Source organism: Oncorhynchus tshawytscha, linkage group LG10, assembly GCF_018296145.1.
Source record: "Oncorhynchus tshawytscha isolate Ot180627B linkage group LG10, Otsh_v2.0, whole genome shotgun sequence".
Classification (NCBI taxonomy): Eukaryota; Metazoa; Chordata; class Actinopteri; order Salmoniformes; family Salmonidae; genus Oncorhynchus; species Oncorhynchus tshawytscha.
Window position 1 is genome coordinate 10,365,815 of NC_056438.1, and position 16,065 is coordinate 10,381,879.

Sequence of the window (16,065 nt, forward strand, 5' to 3'; positions counted from 1 at the left end):
TTTTCCCCACTAATAGTTAGACATCCTCCAGTGATAGGATTGGGGGAGGGGAAGCTGATCCTACCTAGGCAAAACTTCACCCCGGAGCATGCTGCTAACTTATTACAGAACTATATATTATAGAACTATATATTATAGAACTATATATTGTATTATATAACTATAAATTATGTAACTATATATTATAGAACTATATATTATATATAACTATATATTATAGAACTATATATTATTGAACTATATATTATAGAACCATGTATTATATAGCTATAAATTATATAACTATATATTATATATTTATATATATAACTAAATTATAGAACAATATATTATATAGAACTATATATTATATAACTATATATTATATAACCATGTATTATATAACTATATATTATATAACTATATATTATATAGAACTATATATTATATAACTATATATTATATAACTATATATTATAGAACCATGTATTATATAACTATAAATTATATAACTATATATTATATAGAACTATATATTATATAACTATATATTATATAACTATATATTATATATAACTATATATTATAGAACTATATATTATATATAACTATATATTATAGAACTATATATTATAGAACTATATATTATATAACTATATATTATATATAACTATATATTATAGAACTATATATTATATAACTATATATTATATATAACTATATATTATAGAACTATATATTATAGAACTATATATTATAGAACTATATATTATAGAACTATATATTATATATAACTATATATTACAGAACCATGTATTATATAACTATAAATTATATAACTATATATTATATATTTATATATATAACTAAATTATATAACAATATATTATATATAACTATATATTATATATAACTATATATTATAGAACTATATATTATATAACTATATATTATATAACTATATATTATATATTTATATATATAACTAAATTATATAACAATATATTATATATAACTATATATTATATAGAACTATATATTATAGAACTATATATTATAGAACTATATATTATATATAACTATATATTATATATAACTATATATTATAGAACTATATATTATATAACTATATATTATATATAACTATATATTATAGAACTATATATAATAGAACTATATATTATAGAACTATATATTATATATAACTATATATTATAGAACCATGTATTATATAACTATAAATTATACAACTATATATTATATATTTATATATATAACTAAATTATATAACAATATATTATATATAACTATATTATATAGAACTATATATTATAGAACTATATATTATATAACTATATATTATATAACTATATATTATATATTTATATATATAACTAAATTATATAACAATATATTATATATAACTATATATTATATATAACTATATATTATAGAACTATATATTATATAACTATATATTATATAACTATATATTATATATAACTATATATTATAGAACTATATATTATAGAACTATATATTATATATAACTATATATTATATAACTATATATTATAGAACTATATATTATAGAACTATATATTATATAACTATATATTATATAACTATATATTATATATTTATATAACTAAATTATATAACAATATATTATATATAACTGTATATTATATATAACTATATATTATATAACTATATATTATATAACTATATATTATATAACTATATATTATATATAACTATATATTATAGAACTATATATTATAGAACTATATATTATATAGAACTATATATTATATAACTATATATTATAGAACTATATATTATAGAACCATATATTATATAACTATAAATTATATAACTATATATTTTATATATATATATATAACTAAATTATATAACAATATATTATATATAACTATATATTATAGAACTATACATTATATAACTATATATTATATAGAACTACATAAAAGTGTGAACTTACCGGTACGATCTGAACTCTACTACAGGTTCTGGAGACAGACATCGATACGCTGCCTGACCAGGAGGCCTCGCAGGCGTGTAGGAAGACTGCAGAGAGTGGGTCCCTGGATGGGGAGATGGAGGACCAGGGGATGGGGACCAGAGAGGGACTCATGGAGGAGCTATTCCCCCAGAGCGGTGAGGGCAAGGCGGGCACAGAGAGATGGAGAGGGGCCTACCGTAGCTCAAACTCTGAGAAAAACACTGACAGCCTGGATAGGTAGGTGTACTGTGTCTGTGTGTGTTTGGGGTTTATGCAGTTGCTCATTCATTTGCTCATTCATACACATTGCTCTAATAAAGGACTATATCTCTCAAAGACAAACAATGCATTTGTCAGCAAAAGCAAATAAACATAGTTTACTGTCTTTATGGACTTATGTCAACATTTACATTATTACGGAACATATTTTCATGTCATTTGAAACCCTACGTCTTGTGCTTTCCCCCTCCTCCCCCCATCACTCCATCTCCTCTCCCCTCCCCATCACTCCATCTCCTCTCCCCTCCCCCATCACTCCATCTCCTCTCCCTCCCCATCACTCCATCTCCTCTCACCCCATCACTCCATCTCCTCTCCCCATCACTCCATCTCCTCTCCCTCCCCCATCACTCCATCTCCTCTCCCCTCCCCATCACTCCATCTCCTCTCCCTCCCCCATCACTCCATCTCCTCTCCCTCCCCCATCACTCCATCTCCTCTCCCCCATCACTCCATCTCCTCTCCCTCCCCATCACTCCATCTCCCCCCCATCACTCCATCTCCTCTCCCCCATCACTCCATCTCCCCCCATCACTCCATCTCCTCTCCCTCCTCCCCCATCACTCCATCTCCTCTCCCTCCTCCCCCATCACTCCATCTCCTCTCCCTCCCCCATCACTCCATCTCCTCTCCCCCCATCACTCCATCTCCTCTCCCCATCACTCCATCCCCCATCACTCCATCCCCCCCCATCACTCCATCTCCCCCCATCACTCCATCTCCCCCCCATCACTCCATCTCCTCTCCCCCATCACTCCATCTCCCCCCCCATCACTCCATCTCCCCCCCCCATCACTCCATCTCCTCCCCCCATCACTCCATCTCCTCTCCCCATCACTCCATCTCCTCTCCCCATCACTCCATCTCCTCTCCCCCATCACTCCATCTCCTCTCCCCCATCACTCCATCTCCTCTCCTCCCCCATCACTCCACCCCCCCATCACTCCACCCCCTCCTCCCCATCACTCCATCTCCTCTCCCCCTCCCCCATCACTCCATCTCCCCCTCCCCCATCACTCCATCTCCTCTCCCTCCTCCCCCATCACTCCATCTCCCCCTCCCCCATCACTCCATCTCCTCTCCCTCCTCCCCATCACTCCATCTCCCCCTCCCCATCATCCATCTCCTCTCCCTCCTCCCCCATCACTCCATCTCCCCCTCCCCATCACTCCATCTCCTCTCCCTCCTCCCCCATCACTCCATCTCCCCCTCCCCCATCCTCCATCTCCTCTCCTCCTCCCCATCACTCCATCTCCCCCCATCCCCCACCCCCTCCTCCCCATCACTCCATCCCCTCTCCCCCTCCCCCATCACTCCATCCCCCCCTCCCCATCACTCCATCTCCTCTCCTCCTCCCCATCACTCCATCTCCCCCTCCCCCATCACTCCATCTCCTCTCCCTCCTCCCCCATCACTCCATCTCCCCCTCCCCCATCACTCCATGTCCTCTCCCTCCTCCCCCATCACTCCATCTCCTCTCCCTCCTCCCCCATCACTCCATCTCCTCTCCCTCCTCCCCCATCACTCCATCTCCTCTCCCTCCTCCCCTCCCCCCATTACTCCATGTCCTCTCCCTCCTCCCCTCCCCCATCACTCCATCTCCTCTGCCTCTCTCCCCTTCTCCCTCCTCCTCTCCCTCCTCTCCTCCCCACCCCAGGCATTCTGGTGCCAGCTCCAGTTGTTCGTCCTATTATTCTACCTCAGCAGCCAAGGCTCAGCTCCTCACTCAGATGAAAGACTACTGCTCAGATGCCAGAGATACTGACCATGATGACCAACTGTCTTATAAGGTAATAAACAATGTAAATACACGTATGAAGGTACTCACTAGCACACACACGGCAATGATGACGAGCTGTCTTACAAATTAGGATAGTACTGCTCCGATATTGTCATTTCGATGTCATTTCGATGTAATTGATCCCACTTACTAAATCACTAATGTTGAGTGAGAGGAAGAGAGATGGTATGTTGATCCATGATTAACTCCCTTACTCCCCCTGCCTCCCCCCTCTCCCTGTCTCCCCCTCTCCCTGTCTCCCCTCCCTGTCTCCCTGCCTCCCTCTCCCTGTCTCCCCCTCCCTGTCTCCCTGCCTCCCTCTCCCTGTCTCCCCCACTCCATGTCTCCCCTTCCCTGTCTCCCCTCCCCTGTCTCCCCTGTCTCCCCTCCCCTGTCTCCCACTATCTGTCTCCCCCTCCCCTGTCTCCCCCTCCCCTGTCTCCCCCTCCCTGTCTCTCCCTCTCCCTGCCTCCCCCTCCCTGTCTCCCCCTCTCCCTGTCTCCTTGTCCCCTGTCTCCCCCTGTCTCCTTATCCCCCTGTCTCCCCTGTCTCCTTATCCCCCTGTCCCCCTGTCTCCCCTGTCTCCTCATCCCCTGTCTCCCCTGTCTCCTCCTCCCCTGTCTCCCCCTCCCTGTCTCCTCCTCCCCTGTCTCCTCTTCCCCTGTCTCCCCCTGTCTCCTCCTCCCCCTGTCTCCTCCCTCCCCCTGTCTCCTCTCCCCTGTCTCCTCCTCCCCCTGTCTCCCCCTGTCTCCTCCTCCCCCTGTCTCCTCCCTCCCCCTGTCTCCTCCTCCCCTGTCTCCCCCTCCCCCTCCCCTGTCTCCCCTCCCCTGTCTCTTTATCCCCTGTCTCCACCTCCGTCTCCCCTCCCCTGTCTCCCCTTCCCCTGTCTGCCCCTCCCCTGTCTCCCCTCCCCTGTCTCCTCCTCCCCTCTCCCCTGTCTCCTCATCACCCTGTCTCCCCCTGTCTCCTCCTCCCTCTGTCTCCCCCTCCCCTGTCTCCCTCTGTCTCCCCCTCCCCTGTCTCCCCCTGTCTCTTTATCCCCTGTCTCCCCCTCCCTGTCTCCCCTCCCCTGTCTCCCCTCCCCCTGTCTCCCTGCCTCCCTCTCCCTGTCTCCCCTCCCTGTCTCCCTGCCTCCCTCTCCCTGTCTCCCCCTCTCCATGTCTCCCCTTCCCTGTCTCCCTCCCCTGTCTCCCCTCCTCTGTCTCCCTCCCCTGTCTCCCACTATCTGTCTCCCCCTCCCCTGTCTCCCCCTCCCCTGTCTCCCCCTCCTTGTCTCTCCCCTCCCCCTGCCTCCCCTCCCTGTCTCCCCCTCTCCCTGTCTCCTTGTCCCCCTTCTCCCCTGTCTCCCCTGTCTCCTTATCCCCTGTCTCCTCCTCCCCCTGTCTCCCCCTCCCTGTCCCCCCTGTCTCCCCTGTCTCCTCATCCCCTGTCTCCCCCTTGTCTCCCCTGTCTCCTTATCCCCCTGTCTCCCCCTGTCTCCTTATCCCCCTGTCTCCCCCTGTCTCCTTATCCCCCTGTCTCCCCTGTCTCCTCCTCCCTGTCTCCTCATCCCCCTGTCTCCCCCTGTCTCCTTATCCCCCTGTCTCCCCTGTCTCCTCCTCCCTGTCTCCTCCTCCCCCTGTCTCCCCTGTCTCCTCCTCCCCTGTCTCCCCCTCCCCTGTCTCCTCTCCCCCTGTCTCCCCCTGTCTCCCCTGTCTCCCCCTCCCTGTCTCCCCTCCCCTGTCTGCCCCTCCCCTGTCTGCCCCTCCCCTGTCTCCCCTCCCCTGTCTCCTCTCCCCTGTCTCCTCCTCCCCGTCTCCCCCTCCCCTGTCTCCCCTCCCCCTGTCTCTTTATCCCCCTGTCTCCCCCTCCCTGTCTCCCCTCCCCTGTCTCCCCTCCCCTGTCTGCCCCTCCCCTGTCTCCCCTCCCCTGTCTCCCCCTCCCTGTCTCCCTGCCACCCTCTCCCTGTCTCCCCCTCCCTGTCTCCCTGCCTCACTCTCCCTGTCTCCCCCTCTCCATGTCTCCCCTTCCCTGTCTCCCCTCCCCTGTCTCCCCTCCTCTGTCTCCCTCCCCTGTCTCCCACTATCTGTCTCCCCCTCCCCTGTCTCCCCCTCTCCCTGTCTCCTTGTCCCCTGTCTCCCCTGTCTCCTTATCCCCTGTCTCCCCCTGTCTCCTTATCCCCCTGTCTCCCCTGTCTCCTTATCCCCTGTCTCCTTATCCCCCTGTCTCCCCCTGTCTCCTCCTCCCCTGTCTCCCCCTCCCTGTTTTCCCCCCTGTCTCCCCTGTCTCCTCATCCCCTGTCTCCCCCTTGTCTCCCCTGTCTCCTTATCCCCTGTCTCCCCCTGTCTCCTTATCCCCCTGTCTCCCCTGTCTCCTTATCCCCTGTCTCCCCCTGTCTCCTCCTCCCTGTCTCCTCCTGTCTCCTCCTCCTCCCCTGTCTCCCCCTGTCTCCTCCTCCCCCTGTCTCCCCCTCCCCCTGTCTCCTCCTCCCCTGTCTCCCCCTCCCTGTCTCCCCTCCCCTGTCTGCCCCTCCCCCTGTCTGCCCCTCCCCTGTCTCCCCTCCCCTGTCTGCCCCTCCCCTGTCTCCTCCTCCCCCTCTCCCCCTGTCTCCTCATCACCCTGTCTCCCCCTCCCCTGTCTCCTCCTCCCTCTGTCTCCCCTGTCTCCTCATCCCCTGTCACCCCCTCCCTGTGTCTCCTCCCCCTGTCTCCTCATCACCCTGTCTCCTCCTCCCTCTGTCTCCCCCTGTCTCCTCATCCCCCTGTCACCCCCTCCCCTGTCCCCTCACCCTGTCTCCTCCTCCCCTGTCTCCTCCTCCCCTGTGTCCTCATCCCCCTGTCACCCCCTCCCCTGTCTCCTTCCCCTGTCTCCTCATCACCCTGTCTCCTCCTCCCTCTGTCTCCCCCTCCCTCTGTCTCCCCATGTCTCCTCATCCCCCTGTCTCCCCCTCCCCCTGTCTCCTCCTCCTTGTCTCCTCATCCTCTCACAATACAGAAACAGTTGATGGAGAGTCTCCGTAAGAAGCTAGGAGTTCTGAGAGAAGCACAGAGAGGTCTACAGGAAGATATACGGGCTAACACACAGCTGGGAGAAGAGGTACGTACAGTACACACACACACACACAAGTTGACACACCTACTTATTCAAGGGTTTTTCTTTACTTCTACTATGTTCTACATTGTAGAATAGTGAAGACATCAAAACTATGAAATAACACATGGACTCATGTAGTATTTTAGATTCTTAAAATTAGCCACCCTTTGCCTTGATGACAGCTTTGCAGACTCTTGGCATTCTCTCAACCAGCTTCATGTGGAATGCTTTTCCAACAGTCTTGAAGGAGTTCCTACATATGCTGAGCACTTGTTGGCTGCTTTTCCTTCACTCTGCAATCCAACTCATCCCTAACCATCTCAATTGGGTTTAGGTCAGGTGATTGTGGAGGCCAGGTCATCTGAAGCAGCACTCCATCACTCTCCTTGGTCAAATAGCCCTTACACAGCCTGGAAGTGTGTTTTGAGTCATTGTCCTGTTGAAAAACAAATGATAGTCCCACTAAGCCCAAAACAGATGGCATGGCGTATCGCTGCAGAATGCTGTGGTAGCCATGCTGGTTAAGTGTGCCTCAAATTCTAAATAAATCACAGACAGTGTCACCAGCAAAGCACCCCCACACCATCACACCTCCTCCTCCATGCTTCAAGGTGGGAACCACACATGCAGAGATCATCCGTTCACCTACTGTCTCACAAAGACACAGCGGTTGGAACCAAAAATCTCAGAGAAAAAGACAGATTTCCACGGGTGTAAAGTCAATTGCTCGTGTTTCTTGGCCCAAGCAAATCTCTTCTTATTATTGGTGTCCTTTAGTAGTGGTTACTTTGCATCAATTTAAAATCAAATCAAATCAAATTTTATTTGTCACATACACATGGTTAGCAGATGTTAATGCGAGTGTAGCGAAATGCTTGTGCTTCTAGTTCCGACAATGCAGTAATAACCAACAAGTAATCTAACTAACAATTCCAAAACTACTGTCTTATACACAGTGTAAGGGGATAAAGAATATGTACATAAGGATATATGAATGAGTGATGGTACAGAGGAGCATAGGCAAGATACAGTAGATGGTATCGAGTACAGTATATACATATGAGATGAGTATGTAAACAAAGTGGCATAGTTAAAGTGGCTAGTGATACATGTATTACATAAGGATACAGTCGATGATATAGAGTACAGTATATACGTATGCATATGAGATGAATAATGTAGGGTAAGTAACATTATATAAGGTAGCATTGTTTAAAGTGGCTAGTGATATATTTACATCATTTCCCATCAATTCCCATTATTAAAGTGGCTGGAGTTGAGTCAGTGTCAGTGTGTTGGCAGCAGCCACTCAATGTTAGTGGTGGCTGTTTAACAGTCTGATGGCCTTGAGATAGAAGCTGTTTTTCAGTCTCTGGGTCCCAGCTTTGATGCACCTGTACTGACCTCGCCTTCTGGATGGCAGCGGGGTGAACAGGCAGTGGCTCGGGTGGTTGATGTCCTTGATGATCTTTATGGCCTTCCTGTAGCATCGGGTGGTGTAGGTGTCCTGGAGGGCAGGTAGTTTGTAATCTAACTAACAATTCCAAAAAAACCCCCGGTGATGCGTTGTGCAGACCTCACTACCCTCTGGAGAGCCTTACGGTTGAGGGCGGAGCAGTTGCCGTACCAGGCGGTGGTACAGCCCGCCAGGATGCTCTCGATTGTGCATCTGTAGAAGTTTGTGAGTGCTTTTGGTGACAAGTCCTGGAGGGCAGGAATTTCTTCAGCCTCCTGTGGTTGAAGAGGCGCTGCATCTGCGCCTTCTTCACGATGCTGTCTGTGTGAGTGGACCAATTCAGTTTGTCTGTGATGTGTATGCCGAGGAACTTAAAACTTGCTACCCTCTCCACTACTGTTCCATCGATGTGGATAGGGGGGTGTTCCCTCTGCTGTTTCCTGAAGTCCACAATCATCTCCTTAGTTTTGTTGACGTTGAGTGTGAGGTTATTTTCCTGACACCACAGTCCGAGGGCCCTCACCTCCTCCATGTAGGCTGTCTCGTCGTTGTTGGTAATCAAGCCTACCACTGTTGTGTCGTCCGCAAACTTGATGATTGAGTTGGAGGCGTGCGTGGCCACGCAGTCGTGGGTGAACAGGGAGTACAGGAGAGGGCTCAGAACGCACCCTTGTGGGGCCCCAGTGTTGAGGATCAGCGGGGAGGAGATGTTGTTGCCTACCCTCACCACCTGGGGGCGGCCCGTCAGGAAGTCCAGTACCCAGTTGCACAGGGCGGAAGGGGTCGAGACCCAGGGTCTCGAGCTTGATGACGAGCTTGGAGGGTACTATGGTGTTGAATGCCGAGCTGTAGTCGATGAACAGCATTCTCACATAGGTATTCCTCTTGTCCAGATGGGTTAGGGCAGTGTGCAGTGTGGTTGAGATTGCATCATCTGTGGACCTATTTGGGCGGTAAGCAAATTGGAGTGGGTCTAGGGTGTCAGGTAGGGTGGAGGTGATATGGTCCTTGACTAGTCTCTCAAAGCACTTCATGATGACGGAAGTGAGTGCTACGGGGCGGTAGTCGTTTAGCTCAGTTACCTTAGCTTTCTTGGGAACAGGAACAATGGTGGCCCTCTTGAAGCATGTGGGAACAGCAGACTGGTATAGGGATTGATTGAATATGTCCGTAAACACACCGGCCAGCTGGTCTGCGCATGCTCTGAGGGCGCAGCTGGGGATGCCGTCTGGGCCTGCAGCCTTGCGAGGGTTAACACGTTTAAATGTCTTACTCACCTCGGCTGCAGTGAAGGGAGACCGCATGTTTTCGTTGCAGGCCGTGTCAGTGGCACTGTATTGTCCTCAAAGCGGGCAAAAAAGTTATTTAGTCTGCCTGGGAGCAAGACATCCTGGTCCGTGACTGGGCTGGATTTCTTCCTGTAGTCTGTGATTGACTGTAGACCCTGCCACATGCCTCTTGTGTCTGAGCCGTTGAATTGAGATTCTACTTTGTCTCTGTACTGACGCTTAGCTTGTTTGATAGCCTTGCGCAGGGAATAGCTGCACTGTTTGTATTCGGTCATGTTACCAGACACCTTGCCCTGATTAAAAGCAGTGGTTCGCGCTTTCAGTTTCACGCGAATGCTGCCATCAATCCACGGTTTCTGGTTAGGGAATGTTTTAATCGTTGCTATGGGAACGACATCTTCAACGCACGTTCTAATGAACTCGAATTTGACCATGAAGGCCTGATTCACACAGCCTTCTCTGAACAGTTGATGTTGAGATGTGTCTGCTACTTGAACTCTGTGAAGGATTTATTTGGGCTGCAATTTCTGAGGCTGGTAACTTTAATGGTTGTATCCTCTGCAGCAGAGGTAACTCTGGGTCTTCCATTCCTTTGACGGTCCTCATGAGCCAGTTTCATCATAGCGCTTGATGGTTTTTGCGACTGCACTTGAAGAAAGTTCTTGAAATGGTCCGTATTGACTGACCTTCATGTCTTAAAGTAATGATCGACTGTCATTTCTCTTTGCTTATTTTGGCTGTTCTTGCCATAATATGGACTTGTTTTTTTACCAAATAGGGCTATCTTCTGTATATCACCCCTACCTTGTAACAACACAACCGATTTGCTCAAAGAAATTCCACAAATTAACTTTTAACAATGCACACCTGTTAATTGAAATGCATTCCAGGTGACTACCTCATGAAGCTGGTTGAGAGAAAGCCAAGAGTGTGCAAAGCTGTCATCAAGGCAAAGGGTGGCTACTTTGAAGAATCTCAAATATAAAATATATATTGATTTGTTTAATACTTTTTGGTTACGACATGATTCCATATGTGTTATTTCATAGTTTTGATGTCTTCACGATTATGCTACAATGTAGAAAATAGTAAAAAATAAATACAAATCTTGAATGAGTTTTGATGTCTTCACTATTATTCTACAATGTAGAGAGAAAAAAAGGGAATGAGTAGGCATTTGATGGGTACTCTACATACACCACCCCCACAGTTAAACCAGGTCTTCTCCCCTCTAGGTTGAGAGCTTGGTTGTAGTGGTCTGTAAACCCAACGAGGTGGATAAGTTCAGGATGTTTATCGGGGACCTGGATAAGGTTGTCAGTCTGCTGCTGTCTCTCTCTGGTCGGCTACTGAGGGTGGAGAGCTCCCTGGCCAACCTGGACGCTGAGACTGGACACCACGAGAGGGTGAGAGACAGACAGACAGACAGAGACTGAATGAATGAAGAAAAGGACAACATTAAAACAAACTCCTCCCTCCACCCCCCTCCTCCTCTCCCTCCACCCCTTCCTCTCCACCCCTCGCTCTCCCTCCTCCTCTCCCTCCACCCCTCCTCTCCCTCCACCCCTCCTCTCCTCTCCCTCCTCCTCTCCCTCCACCCCCCTCCCTCCACCCCTCCCTCCACCCCTCTCCCTCCACCTCTCCCTCTCCACTCCCCCCTCTCCTCTCCCTCCTCCTCTCCCTCTCCACCCCTCGCTCTCCCTGCTCCTCTCCCTCCACCCCTCCCTCTCCACCCCTCGCTCTCCCTCCTCCTCTCCCTTCACCCTTCCACCCCTCCCTCTCCCTCTACCCCTCCCTCTCCACCCCTCACTCTCCCTCCTCCTCTCCCTCCACCCCCTCTCCACCCCTCGCTCTCCCTGCTCCTCTCCCTCCACCCCTCCCTCTCCACCCCTCGCTCTCCCTCCACCCTTCCCTCCCTCCCTCCCTCTCCCTCCACCCCTCCCTCTCCACCCCTCACTCTCCCTCCTCCTCTCCCTCCACCCCCCTCTCCACCCCTCGCTCTCCCTGCTCCTCTCCCTCCACCCCCCCTCTCCACCCCTCGCTCTCCCTCCTCCTCTCCCTCCACCCCTCCCTCTCCACCCCTCGCTCTCCCCTCCTCTCCCTCCACCCCTCTTCCCTCTCCACCCCTCGCTCTCCCTGCTCCTCTCCCTCCACCCCTCCCTCTCCACCCCTCGCTCTCCCTGCTCCTCTCCCTCCACCCCTCCCTCTCCACCCCCTCGCTCTCCCTGCTCCTCTCCCTCCACCCCTCCCTCTCCACCCCTCGCTCTCCCTGCTCCTCTCCCTCCACCCCTCCCTCTCCACCCCTCGCTCTCCCTGCTCCTCTCCCTCCACCCCTCCCTCTCCACCCCCTCCTCTCCCTCTCCACCCCTCGCTCTCCCTGCTCCTCTCCCTCCACCCCTCCCTCTCCACCCCTCGCTCTCCCTCCTCCTCTCCCTCCACCCCTCCCTCTCCACCCCTCACTCTCCCTCCTCCTCTCCCTCTCCACCCCTCGCTCTCCCTGCTCCTCTCCCTCTCCCTCTCCACCCCTCGCTCTCCCTGCTCCTCTCCCTCCACCCTCCCTCTCCACCCCTCGCTCTCCCTCCCTCCCCACCCCTCCCCTCTCCACCCCTCGCTCTCCCCTCCTCTCCTCCACCCTCCCTCTCCACCCCTCCCTCTCCCTCCACCCCCCCCTCCCCCTCCCTCCCTCCTCCTCTCCCTCCACTCTCCACCCCTCCCTCTCCACCCCTCCCTCTCCCTCCACCCCTCCCTCTCCACCCCTCGCTCTCCCTCCTCCTCTCCCTCCACCCCTCTTCCTCCTCTCCACCACCCCTCCCTCTCCCTCCACCCCTCCCTCTCCACCCCTCCGCTCTCCTCCTCCTCTCCCTCCACCCTCCCCTCCCCTCCCTCCCCCCCTCTCCCTCTCCCCCCTCCTCTCCCTCCTCCTCCCCTCCATCCCTCCCTCTCCACCCCCTCCCTCCCTCCTCCTCCCCCTCCACCCCTCTTCCTCCTCTCCACCCCACCCCTCCCTCTCCCTCCTCCTCTCCCTCCACCCCCTCTTCCTCCTCTCCACCCCTCCCTCCCAGCTCCTCCTCCTGGAGAAGAAGCGACAGCTACAGGTCCAGCTGTCTGAAGCCCAGGACCTGAAGGAACACGTTGACCACAGAGAGCAGGCTGTAGGAAGGGTCCTGGGACGATGCCTCTCCCCAGAACAGGTACCTAGCACATTATTTCACTATTCTACTTTCATTACAGATGTGGCTCAGTTGGTAGAACATGACGTTTGTGGGTTTGATTCCCGCTGGAGCCAATTCATAGAAAAAACAAAAACACTCACTACTGGTAGTTGCTTTGAGTAAAAGTGTCTGCTAAATGGCATATATTATCATACGATTACTATACCAGTGTTATTATTAATGTGTCAATCAATTAAACTCTATCAATCCACAGCACCGTGACTACAGCCACTACGTGAAGATGAAGGCAGCATTACTGGTGGAACAGAGACAGCTGGAGGAGAAGATCAGACTGGGAGAGGAGCAGTTAAGGGGGCTGAGGGAGAGTCTGGGGTTGGGGTTAGGGCTGTCCATGGGCTATGGACACTATTAAACCAACCAGGAAACCTTAAAGCTGGGGTTAGGGCTGTCCATGGGCTATGGACACTATTAAACCAACCAGGAAACCTTAAAGCTGGGGTTAGGGCTGTCCATGGGCTATGGACACTATTAAACCAACCAGGAAACCTTAAAGCTGGGGTTAGGGCTGTCCATGGGCTATGGACACTATCACATTGACATGGGAAGAGCCTCAGTCTTGGCTTGGGTGGTTGGTCTAGAAATAGAGGAGAACCTTGCTGGACTGGTTAGGGATGGGACATGGGAGGATGGGCCTGGGGCATGGGCTTTACTGAAAGGCCAGGAAGAAGAGAAGGTTAGTGGGTTATGGGAGAGCCTGGGCTTGGGGTTGGAGATGGGCCTGGGGTATAGGCACTATGGGGAGACAGCCATCCTACACACTGAGACCCTAGAGGATGGGGATATGGGTACCACTGAACAACCCCAGTACGTCCTAAAAAAAAAGTGCTGCCCAACTTTTCAAAAAACACTTCAGTCCATTTTTCTTGACACTCAAAACTTATTGAGAGTGTTTTAAGTCTTCACTTGGTAGTATTGGTGAATTAAAAACACACACCTACCCTTTGGTGTTACATTGGGGATCATTAACTTACCGACATGATCCTCACAATCACACACACACTACGTGGTGATGGACGTTGTTGTTGTTTAGTGAGCGTGTGTTCCTGAAGAGGCCTGGAGAAAGTATTTATTTATTTATAACTTCTCTGTAGACGACAGGGAGACTCTGGGGTGCTAGAAGAGTATTTTTCCATTAAACTGTTGAACATAATCAAATAATCTGTGCAGAAAAAGAGAGAAAAGCTCCTTCTTTCTCTCCACTCATAATCCATTATGTCCCAATATTATCTCTACCATACTACTTAGCATCCATGGACAACACATTATTCACTACATACTCAGTAGTTTACAATATCCACTCATAATCCATTATGTTCCAATATTATCTCTACCATACTACTTAGCATCCATGGACAACACATTATTCACTACATACTCAGTAGTTTACAATATCCACTCATAATCCATTATGTTCCAATATTATCTCTACCATACTACTTAGCATCCATGGACAACACATTATTCACTACATACTCAGTAGTTTACAAGTGTGAATGTTGAGATCCCGATGACATACAGTTGAAGTCGGATGTTTACATACACCTTAGCCAAATACATTTAAACTCAGTTTTTCACAATTCCTGACATTTAATCAGAGTAAAAACTATGTCTTAGGTCAGTTAGGATCACCACTTTTGTTTTTAGAAGGTGAAATGTCAGAATAATAGTAGAGAGAATGATTTCTTTCAGCTTTTATTTCTTTCATAACATTCCCAGTCGGTCAGAATATTACATACACTCAATGAGTATTTGGTAGCATTGCCTTTAAATTGTTTAACTTGGGTCAAATGTTTTGGGTAGCCTTCCACAAGCTTCCCACAATAAGTTGGATGAATTTTGGCCCATTCCTTCTGACAGAGCTGGTGTAACTGAGTCAGGTTTGTAGGTCTCCTTGCTCCCACACGCTTTTTCAGTTCTGCCCACAAATTTTCTATTGGATTGAGGTCAGGGCTTTGTGATGGCCACTCCAATACCTTGACTTTGTTGTCCTTTAGCCATTTTGCCACAACTTTGGAAGTATGCTTGGGGTCATTGTCCATTTGGAAGACCCGTTTGCGACCAAGCTTTAACTTCTTGAGATGTTGCTTGAATATATCCACATAATTTTCCAGCCTCATGATTCCATCTATTTTGTGAAGTGCACCAGTCCCTCCTGCAGCAAAGCAACCCCACAACATGATGCTGCCACCCCCGTGCTTCACGGTTGGAATGGTGTTCTTCGGCTTGCAAGCCTCCCCCTATTTCCTCCAAACATAATAATGGTCATTATGGCCAAACAGTTCTATTTTTGTTTCATCAGACCAGAGGACGTTTCTCCAAAAAGTATGATCTTTGTCCCCATGTGCAGTTGCAAACCGTAGTCTGACTTTTTTATGGCGGTTTTGGAGCAGTGGCTTCTTGCTTGCTGACGGCCTTTCAGGTTATGTCGATATAGGACTCGTTTTTACTGTGGATATAGATACTATTGTACCTGTTTCCTCCAGCATCTTCACAAGGTCATTTGCTGTTGTTCTGGGATTGATTTGCACTTTTTGCACCAAAGAACGTTCATCTCTAGGAGACAGAACGCGTCTCCTTCCTGAGTGGTATGACGGCTGTGTGGTCCCATAGTGTTTATACTTGTGTACTATTGTTTGTACAGATGAACGTGGTACCTTCAGGTGTTTGGAAATTGCTCCCAAGGATGAACCAGACTTGTGGAGGTCTACAATTTTCTTTCTGAGGTCTTGGCTGATTTCTTTTGATTTTCCCATGATGTCAAGCAAAGAGGCACTGAGTTTGAAGGTAGGCCTTGAAATACATCCACAGGTACACCTCCAATTGACTCAAATGATGTCAATTAGCCTATCAGAAATTTTTAAAGCCATGACATCATTTTCTGGAATTTTCCAAGCTGTTTAAAGGCACAGTCAACTTAGTGTATGTAAACTTCTGGCCCACTGGAATTGTGA

At 48.4% G+C, this 16,065-nt stretch overlaps 1 protein-coding gene across 1 annotated transcript in view; it reads left to right on the forward strand.

Annotated features, from left to right (window-relative positions):
- The window catches only part of LOC112235095 (protein Shroom4), a 110,594-nt gene extending 96,199 nt beyond the window's left edge, over positions 1 to 14,395 (forward strand). The window contains exons 11-16 of the mRNA XM_042329320.1: positions 2,010 to 2,242; positions 3,942 to 4,074; positions 7,038 to 7,139; positions 11,117 to 11,287; positions 12,944 to 13,072; positions 13,308 to 14,395. Of these exons, the coding sequence (XP_042185254.1) occupies positions 2,010 to 2,242; positions 3,942 to 4,074; positions 7,038 to 7,139; positions 11,117 to 11,287; positions 12,944 to 13,072; positions 13,308 to 13,466 (927 nt within the window). The 3' untranslated portion in view covers positions 13,467 to 14,395. The remainder of the gene's footprint in view (positions 1 to 2,009; positions 2,243 to 3,941; positions 4,075 to 7,037; positions 7,140 to 11,116; positions 11,288 to 12,943; positions 13,073 to 13,307) is intronic.
- The last annotated feature ends 1,670 nt before the right edge of the window (positions 14,396 to 16,065 follow it).